Source organism: Larimichthys crocea, chromosome XI (assembly GCF_000972845.2).
Source record: "Larimichthys crocea isolate SSNF chromosome XI, L_crocea_2.0, whole genome shotgun sequence".
Classification (NCBI taxonomy): domain Eukaryota; kingdom Metazoa; phylum Chordata; class Actinopteri; family Sciaenidae; genus Larimichthys; species Larimichthys crocea.
In genome coordinates this window covers 22,777,428-22,786,871 of record NC_040021.1, presented here as the reverse complement: position 1 = coordinate 22,786,871, position 9,444 = coordinate 22,777,428, and the positions used below count along the sequence as shown (strand labels likewise).

The 9,444-nt window shown below is 40.1% G+C and overlaps 1 protein-coding gene across 2 annotated transcripts; it reads right to left on the bottom strand.

The window, feature by feature from the left end:
- On the bottom strand, window positions 1-5,565 carry LOC104930085 (sterile alpha motif domain-containing protein 12). 2 transcript variants are annotated; one of them, XR_003463231.1, is made up of 6 exons: window positions 5,294-5,565; window positions 5,052-5,150; window positions 4,796-4,933; window positions 2,000-2,143; window positions 1,783-1,923; window positions 1-1,503 (listed from the first exon to the last, which is right to left on the bottom strand). XR_003463231.1 is itself a non-coding variant. In XM_019268757.2 (4 exons), the coding sequence occupies exons 2-4, from the start codon at window positions 2,118-2,120 to the stop codon at window positions 1,487-1,489; spliced, it is 279 nt and encodes a 92-aa protein (XP_019124302.1). In that variant the 5' UTR covers window positions 2,121-2,143; window positions 4,841-4,908; the 3' UTR covers window positions 1-1,486. The 2 variants fall into 2 exon arrangements, 1 of the variants encoding a protein (XP_019124302.1); XM_019268757.2 differs by lacking the exons at window positions 5,052-5,150; window positions 5,294-5,565 and having other exon boundaries at window positions 4,841-4,908.
- Between the last annotated feature and the right edge of the window lie 3,879 nt (window positions 5,566-9,444).

Here is a 9,444-nt window from a genome sequence, read left to right as displayed (position 1 = left end):
GACTGTTTCGCCAAAGCAGCTTCTTTAATTCAACAAACCGCACTGCCACGGAGAAACGTTCAGAAATACACATGACCTTTTCACGTTACACGAACGTGCCGTGTTATTGATGCTTACAATCCACATTTTAAAAAGGAGGCCAACATTATAAATAGGACACTATAAAAAAAAAAAGTGTTTGAAAACCGCTTCACACTTTCAGGAGATTCACCAGGTATAAATGCTGCAGCTGCAGCCAGTTAAAACAAGAATCACTTTAATCACTTTAGCCAGTATCAAAACAAAATTTAATCAAATCAAGAAAAGCTGCAAAGTATTCACTTTATAAAAAACATTATGTTGTTTGCAGTTTCAGTCAAAAATACGAGCACAGACGTTTCAAACAGAAGCTGGACGTTCAAAGCAACCAGCATGTGAGAGAGGAAAGCAAACAGCAGGAGGAAGTTTCACTGTTTGGATTCAGCTTTTTCTATCTGACAACTATAGAAATGTTTAAATGAAACTACTCTGACTTCTGGACCTTTTCTCCATCCGCCTGTTATTTAAGTTTGAGATTATCACTCAGTCGTGAACGCATAAGATCACGATCTACAACTTTCTGCGGCCTTGTTTTATTAGACAAATGATCAAGTCTACAATTTTATAGATATCGTTGATTTAGGTTCGACTTTGTTTCACTGGTGTCACACTATTACACAGAGATCTGTCAATCAAGTGCTATTTAAGTGAATGTAAACAGAGCAGGCAAGAATGTAATAAAATGTGTTTGTATTATTTTTAAAATAGACTATTAAGAATTCGGGTGGACAACTGGGAAGATGTGAGGTTTTTAAACCCAGAGCTAGTGTCGTGCCAGAACAGGAGCTGGGCAAGTGGGCTCAGCAGCCTCTGTGGACATAATGACAGAGGCAAAAAGACAGTAGAGGATGTTGACAGAGGAAGCTAGGAAGAGAAATGACCGAGCAAGAAGCCGCCAGACAGGAGTAAATCTGGAAGTATAAGTAATACAACCAAAGTATTGGACAAATCACATTTTTGACTGAAACTGATGGTGCTCGAGGAACAGTACGAAATTTCATGTCAATCCATCCAGGAGTTTACAAATAGAGAAAAAGGTCAGTATGGTCGATCCCCTGGGGATCAGGAACGTTTGTACAAAGGTTCATTACAATTCACTCGTTAAGAGATTTCAGTCTTGACCAAAGTGTTGGACCGTCAGGGAAACACACAGCGAGCATAACTAAAAATACACTTATGATGAAGACTTGGATGCAAACACACTAATAAAAAATGTAACTATTGGATCGTAGGTATCAGAAAAAGAAAGAAACTAATCTCATCCATCCAGCCCAGGTCAGATTTCACACAGGAAATGGGTTTCTCTCTCTCTCTCTTCATTCTTCAATGATCCTTCTCTCTCTTCACCTTCTCTTCTTATTTCCATCACTCCCACTTCTCTGTCCCTTCTGAGGACATTTATTTCCTGTTATTCAGGAAAACACTCTGGAGAGAAGAAATGAAAACAAATCAAATTAAAGTTAGCAGCTGGTTTTCTTCCAGTGAAATGAAATCAGTGAGTCATGAGAGCTCTATATGTTCAACCAGCCACTGGATCATTAATATCCTGTATATACATGCATGATGTCCTGTGGATTTCCAAGCATATTACATAGGAACGTTGGTCCACACCACTGCACACACATTTCAGCTACCTTCCACAACAATTTTATTATTTTTGGCGCTCAGCTACGCCATGAGGATAAAGCCATTTGGCCTTCTCACCGGAGCAGATGTAATTGAGTTCATCGATTTCTTCTTGAACTTTGAGGAGGAGGAGGTCCTGCAAGATTTCCTGCTGCTGCTCCACAGCCTCCACCCCGAGAAGCTCCAGGTGATGATCCTTTAATCTCAGCAGTGCACGGCCTGGAGGAGAGGCGTGCACGTGTGAGCTTCGGTTCAGGCCGATGGAGAAAGTTGAATTTAATGTACAAAGTCGTACCTGATATAGCGTGTTTAATGATGGCTCTATGGAGCGTGCTCATGTGGTCTGGGTACTGCTCCTGCACCCACTCCAACACGTCTTCCACCGACCACAATGACACTCGCTTTGACGGATCCATCACACTCAAACATCAGCAACACCCTGAAAAGTCAAGAACATAGAAACATCTTATAATCAATATTGTTGTTGTGCCCCGGGTACGAACACTTTATGGCACAAAGTCAAACACCAACAACCATTTAACTGATTTTGGTGAAACTGGATCATCTGGTAAATCCCTCTGTGATTTACAGAGTTTCCTGATGGACAGTGAAGTAAACTGCTGCCAACTGTAGCCGCCGTTAGCTCAGTTTGTTAGCCGGGCTGCCCGGACAGTGAGCTCAGAGCACCAGGGGGAGTGTTAGTGTTTGTACCGCAGGTGTTTTTGGACCACAGGGAAGAAGAAGAGGAGGTTTTTTTTAGGCCTGGGCAACCAGGTTTAGGTGAAAAGACCAAAGAGGACACTGACAGAGGAAACTATGAAGAGAAAAGGAGAGAGTGACCATGCAAGAAGCCGCCGGACACGAGTAAATCTGGGACTCCGCTCACTCGTTGGCGTGAGCTTTCGATTAAAGATTAAACGTAACAACTCATCACTTCTGTGTTCTCGTTTGATTCTGCCCATCGATTAAAGAGATGACTTGCTGCAGCTCTAACGTGTGCCGGCGGAAAACTTTCCTCCAAGAACATCCGGTAAGACAACGAGCACTGCGTTGATGATAAACCTAAAAAAAACTGTGATTGGTGAAGCTCACCAGACCAGAATCGGAGCAGAGTAATTTGGCTTCCATCACTGTGAACAGCTCATGTGAAGTCTAGCCTCGGGGGCACATTAGCCGAGGACATTGTTGTCTGCGGTAGACCCTCAGAAAGTGAGTAAATGTCATTTTCTCTTGATATTTGACGCTTTGGATTAATTTGCCCGTCTCGTGCGGTGTCACCTTCTTACTCCGTATAAGCCTATTTTCCGGTGATTAATTCAACAACCTCCTGAACATGATGACAAATAGCTGAGCATGGTTGAGGGATTCCACTGAGCCGAACATTAACGGCAAGGTGAAACCGACCAGCTCCGACACTCGGAGGTTGAAAAAGTTGCTGCTCGTTGTAAAGAAAAGTTGCTTCTACGCCTCCGGTTCATTTGGCTTTCCTCCCAGCCATATCCTCATGGGCTGCACTGCTATAGGGCGAAAACTGCTAAACTGTTGATGTGACCTTTTCAGCGGGCCAGTCTAGTTATTGGGTTATAAATATAGGAATGTAATATCCTGCGTTAATTAAAGGGGATGCGTGATTGGTCGAGACAGTAACGAGGTCCCAGTAGAGTAATTGACATACAGAGAGTGCAGACCTTTTCACCGGGGCAAAGACACAGAGGAAACTTCCCGTTCAGAGTCGGGCTGAGCTGAGGGTGATCTCACTGTTGTTGATAATGTTGGTTTTATGGCTTAGGACAGCGTTTTTTTAAACTATACGACTCCCAAACTTTGCCTCAGTGCGTCTATATCTGCAGGGGAATAAAGTGACTGAATGTACAGCTTGTCTTTATTTGCTCTAAACCATTTCATTTACGTCCACGCTGCCAAGTTACAGCTCAACCTGGGCTTGTAAACAAAAGTAATATACAGTAACAAGCAGGGTGGAAAATTGGCTTTTTGCACCACTTACTGTTGTTTTTTTTTTACATTCCACCACTCTCTGCTTTATGTAACTGCAACATATTGACTAATGTTTATGATTTAATCCAAACGGATGTGTTTAAATCTATATTAATCACATTCAGCAGATGAACACAAGCGCTTTAAGCGTTATTAATCTCGCTGGCGTGGTGACTCCTCGTGCTTTCTGCTCCCGCCTGCAACCCTCTGCTTCGACGGTGTAACATTAAAAGGTGAATGTGTCTCAGCAGTTTCTACGGACGTGATGAACAGAGGGAGAAAAGACCGAAGGTGAGCAAGAAGCCGCCAGACGAGAGTAAATCTGGTCCATATTTTCTACGCAATCTTGCTTTAATATGTTGCCTAAAGAATATGGGAGAAATTAAACTTCTTCCAGCCCTAAAGTTGTAACAATCATACTGATTTGATCCCATAAACACTTTCAAACTCTAACAGAAGTCATGTTCAAATGTTCAGTTTTTGAAAAGGATCCATATACAAGCTGCAGGTTGCAGTCATCCTTCATATTTCCCAAGGTAGTAGCCTACCATCTGGTGGTGCACTGCAGAATTACCTCATCTCTTCATCGAGCCTTTATATAAACCTTTATTTAAAAAGAAACTGCAGCTTTCCATGAGGCATTCACAGAACAATATCTGTTCATATTTTGAATAATTACAGCTTGACTTTGAGAAGAATGACTTTTGCATAACATTTTATACACTAAAAAGTTGTTGCCTTGCAGTCACACTTGCAGCTGTAACGTTTTAATGTGAAAACTCTGTTAAACTTGGTAAATCTGGACTGAATTAATCACTTTTTTGTCTGCAGACTGTTGCCGAATTAAAGCAGAAACCTTCAAACATGTGTTCTGTGTCATATCAGGTGTGAATGTGTGTTTCTGTTCAGGTAAATGAAGTTTCGTTAAAATATCAAAAATTTGAACAGAGTTTGGTGTCGGCACGCCCAGGCCCGCTCACAGTGACCAGCTGTTTGTTTGTTTTTTCCAATAACATGAAACATTCATAACAGACTGTCAGTGTAACATCATCACAAACTTCATGAAGCCTTTTGTAAAGTCATAAATCAGATTTACCTGCGCTCTGTGCGATCAAATATTAATGGCGACCCTCGGCTCTACCTGCTCATGGAGGTGTTGCATTCCTTCTCCTGGCTCCGCCCACACAGCTGCTCGTGATGCCTTCAGGTGCAGTCAGAAATATTAAGACCACAGCTTTCAAAAAGAGAATTTAGCAGGATGGTGCAAGAAGAAATAGTTTTTATTTGCACTCCAAAAAGGATATTTCCAGAATATCAATTCATATATAATGTATTAAGCATTTCTTCCTTACCATTACTGCCATGTGTGCTGTCTGACTGACCGTTGCTTTTTAAGGGTTGACAGTCCTGCAGGTTCTTACATCGCCTCATTTAGGCTTATGTTCTACACACTTATGAATAAAAGATGTTTTAGTCCTCAAAGCTGCAAAAATATACATAAATACACATGGAGGAGCGGAGGCCTATGTGCCCGGGTTGAGTCCCAGCCTGATTTAATATTTACATTTACATTTAGCTGACCAAAGCAACTTACAAAAGGTACAGTGTGACAAGGACGTGTTAGTGCAGCAATAAGTACTACTGCATAGAATCAAGGGCATGTCCAGTTGTTGGTGGTGTTGGAGGGGAGGTCGTCTCTGCAGAGCTGGGGGTCTTGAAGGTAGAGGGGAACTGGTAGGACGTTCCACCAGCATTCCCCATGAATGATCCCTCTTTAAAGTCACGTCATCTTTCCTTCTGGTCATCTCATACAAACTCTGAATCATCTGCACCTGCTGAGCACTTCACACAGCATGATTGGATGTTAATGACTTAATTGCACCATGTAGTGCACCTGTGAGGACGCTCTGCATTCGTTATGTTTTCCTTTTAATTTATCACCTGTCCATATATCAGTGTTTCCCACACAACAACTCATTTGGGGACAGGAATAGCTGTTATGTGGCATTACGTTAGAAGATGGTGAAGAATAAACCAAACCATTGGTGAACGGCTTGTTGTAATTTTTGGGGCGAGTTACTGCTGACCAAGGAAGCCATCAGAGTAGGTACAGCTTGTATGTAAACACTAAAATCAGGTGGATAAATTAAGTATAATTAATGTTGAATATGCGTACTTGTATATAAAGTGTTACCAGATGAAGACTCGAGATGAACTCCAATATAAACAACACCATCGTCTGCAAACGCGCTGATGTTTTCACGGTAACAAAGAAGATACAGAGACGACGTGCTGCATTTCAAATGGTGCTTTTATTGCAATGTGTTGCATTCCCACATTCATAGATGTTATAGATTTTGTTAGTCAAAGCATCATTTCCTCAAGGTTGGCATCCTCACCTTGGAAAAAAAAAAAAAAAAAAAAAAAAAAAAAAAAAAAAAAGCAGAGGGATCAAATGCACGAGGTGTTTGTGTTTTGAGTGTAGTAGAGAAGTGTGTGTGTGTAAACTTGAGCAGCCACGAACATATGAATGAACAAACCTCCAAATTTAGACTTCCAGTAGATGCAAATAAAGAGTTTTTTTTTTTTTTTTCCTTTTTTCGTTTTTCTTAAATTCTCAAACAAAATGAGTTTTGTTTGTCTATCAGCCTACAGGGCTCTCACTCCCTGCAGGGACTGGACCCGGCCTGAGACTGATTGTCTACAACATTCCAAAGAAAAGGTAGATTTCTTTATATTCACGTTACACACCTGAACAGGGGGGAGGGGGGGAGTCGGGGGGTATTAAAAGAGACAGAGAGAGAAAAAAGAGAAAATATAACATGCATAAAATTCTCCCAGATGAACAATGTCACTCATATTGTCTTGTAATAGCTGCTCCGATGCCTCTTTAAAAACAAACTTTACATGAGTGTAATATACAAAACTGGACAAAAATGAGTAAAATGTATAATATATATTTATATATATTTTTATTTATATTAATTTGTACAAGGGAGAAAGTGGAACCTTGGTCATTTTTTCTCAAATTCTCCAGAGAAAGCATTACCGCCCCCAAAAAACAACACAAAGTGGTGAGTTAATAATAATAATAAGCCTTCTTTTTCTTTTTCTTTTTCTTTTTTTAAGTCTCTGAACCATATCCAACCTCAAGTCCCAACACGGCAGCACGTACAATACTTGATGACTGTCGTCATCGCACATCAACGCCTTGATGCTGTAGTAACTTTCACACAGAGTAGAGATTAGTTTGAACACCTGCATTAGGAATGAGTGGGAGTTACGATTTCAAAAAAGGACAATGGAGAGTGTTGGCGGTGCACACATACCAAACCATTTTGGACCAATGACAGTGAGAACTCTTCTTCTTTTTTATTTATTTTTTTGCTTGAGAAAAATGGTCAAACCTCTGTTTATTAATGCAACATATTTTGTTTGTTTTTTTTTTGCTATGAATTTCCCTGATTACCTCCGTCAGACATCCTGCACCCGGCATTGGCCCGATTCTGGTATCAGCACACCACAAAATATTCTACATTAGGTAGCACGAGACAAGCAAAAACAAAGACAAGCAACACAGTTAGTGTGTTGTCATTTATGTCAGTGCACAATTGTTGCTAGATAGCAGAGGTTAAGTCTCACACAACCAGACTTTTATTTTTTTGACTTTTGCTAATAAAAAAAGCGAGTGTCCGCCTTGGTTTAAGGAAAAACACGTTCAAAGCTGCGGGAAAGTGAAGTGCTGAGAGGTTGCGGCGGCGGCGGCGGCGGCGGCGGCGACAGCGGCAGCTAAAGAGCGAAAAGTGTTGCTGAAACTGTTGTGAGCAGGAATGTTCTGAGAGTTCAAGCTGGAGGTTTGTTTTTTTTAATAACAGTACGCCTGGCGTCAGCTGACAGCGCAGAGAGGAGGGGGAGGGACGTCACCTGAAGAAGATTGGCATAGTATTTATACTGAGGATCGGTTGGTGTCGACAGAAATACAGAAAGAGACAGCGAGAGAACTACATCACAAAGAAGGTGTGTACTGTTTTTAGTTGTCGTCGTTGTCGTTTTGGATAATGGGTATCCACAACAGTCAAGTTCTTCATAAAGAACCTGAGCAAAGTTCAAATTAAACTAGTAAAACTAACATTATCTTGGTACATTCAGGGGACATTATTTATTCTATCTCTGAATACTGATCTGATTGAGACAGTTTCTGATGGCCTTTTCACTCCGAGTAAATCTGATATAAAGTGCAAAATTAGATTGTATTTGCAAATTCCTGGAATAATTTGATTAATCTTCTATGTGTGTAAAAAAGTCATTTAAAATACAGTAAACTTCTTTTATTTTTTATCTTTATAAAGGTGAAAAAAGGTTTAAAAAAACCCTGATTAACAAGGTTATTATTGTTAAACAGCAAAGGAGCAATCTTCACTGCAGAAAATATATACACGAGGCACCTCAAGTTTGGTATAAAGTATTCGGTTAATGGAACAAAAAAACAAAACAAAAAAAAGCTTTTTCCTTCTCTCCCAAGAATGAGATTAAAAGCTGAGAAAGGTCATCAGATATCGACTAAATTCACTAAGACTAAATTCACTGAGGGGTCCTCCCACTGAAGGGGCTTTTTGTCGTAACTATAAATATCTGGCCTATGAAATCAATGATTTAAATGTTGCTCCAGTGTTAATTGTACATACCCAAGTCAACGTGAGGAAAAATGCTTGTTTCAGTAAGGTGCATAGCTATCGGTTGCAATGTTTTTGTTTTTTTTTTCTTTTTTCTTTCCTGTAAACGAGTGGGTAGCACTTCAGGCACAAAAGACCTCATTGGCAAAGTGGAGACGTCTCTAAACTGGCCTGACTTTGGGACATCGCGCAAAGAGAACGTTGCTGAGAGAGAGGCCACTTTAAGAGGACAGGCGAGTGTCTACGAAAAGAAACGAGCGACAGGACAAAAAAAGAAAGAAAGAAAGACGAACATGCAGAACGACGTCGAACGGCAGCAGAATGTTTGCTGTGTGAGAAAGAGAGAAATCCAAAACGAACAAAAAAAAAAAGGGCCCGCTACATTTTATGTCTTGTCCAGTGATGATGAGGTTTGCATATGATATCCATGAAACATCTGAAGCTTTGGTCATTTACTATTGACAAATGCAAAAAAAAAAAAAAAAAAAAAAAAGGCTACATCAGTCAGACAGTTAAAAAAAAAAAAAAAAAAGCCCACTAATAAACACAACAACCAGGCAATGCTTCTCCATAAAACCAAGGCTCCACTCTCCCAGATCTGCTTAAACTTTTTTTTTTTTTTTTTGACAACAGAGAAAATTAAATAATATGGCCTTTTTTTTTCTTTTTCTTTTTTTTTTTTTTTTAAATTAACCCGTACAAAAAAGCCAGTCCACACTGCTTCTTCTTCTCTCTCAGTAAAATCACATTCAGCAGTCGCTAAAAACCATTCTCTGGCATAGTTATCTGAAACACCCACAGGTACTGTGCAGGGTCTAAAGAGTAAAAAGAAGAAAAGAATCAAACCAGGACATCTTCGACTTTTCCATCTTAGAGAACACCAGATATACAGTATTAATCACTTACACACATACAACCGCACTCACTGATAGTCATATACATACATACATCATCAGAAAAATAAAAAAGTAGAAAATCAAAAACATAAAATAAAAACATGACGGAGGCGAGTAGTTTTTCTTTTTTTTGTCGGTTTTTTTTTGACGTTTTTTTTTCTTCCACAAACTCGGAG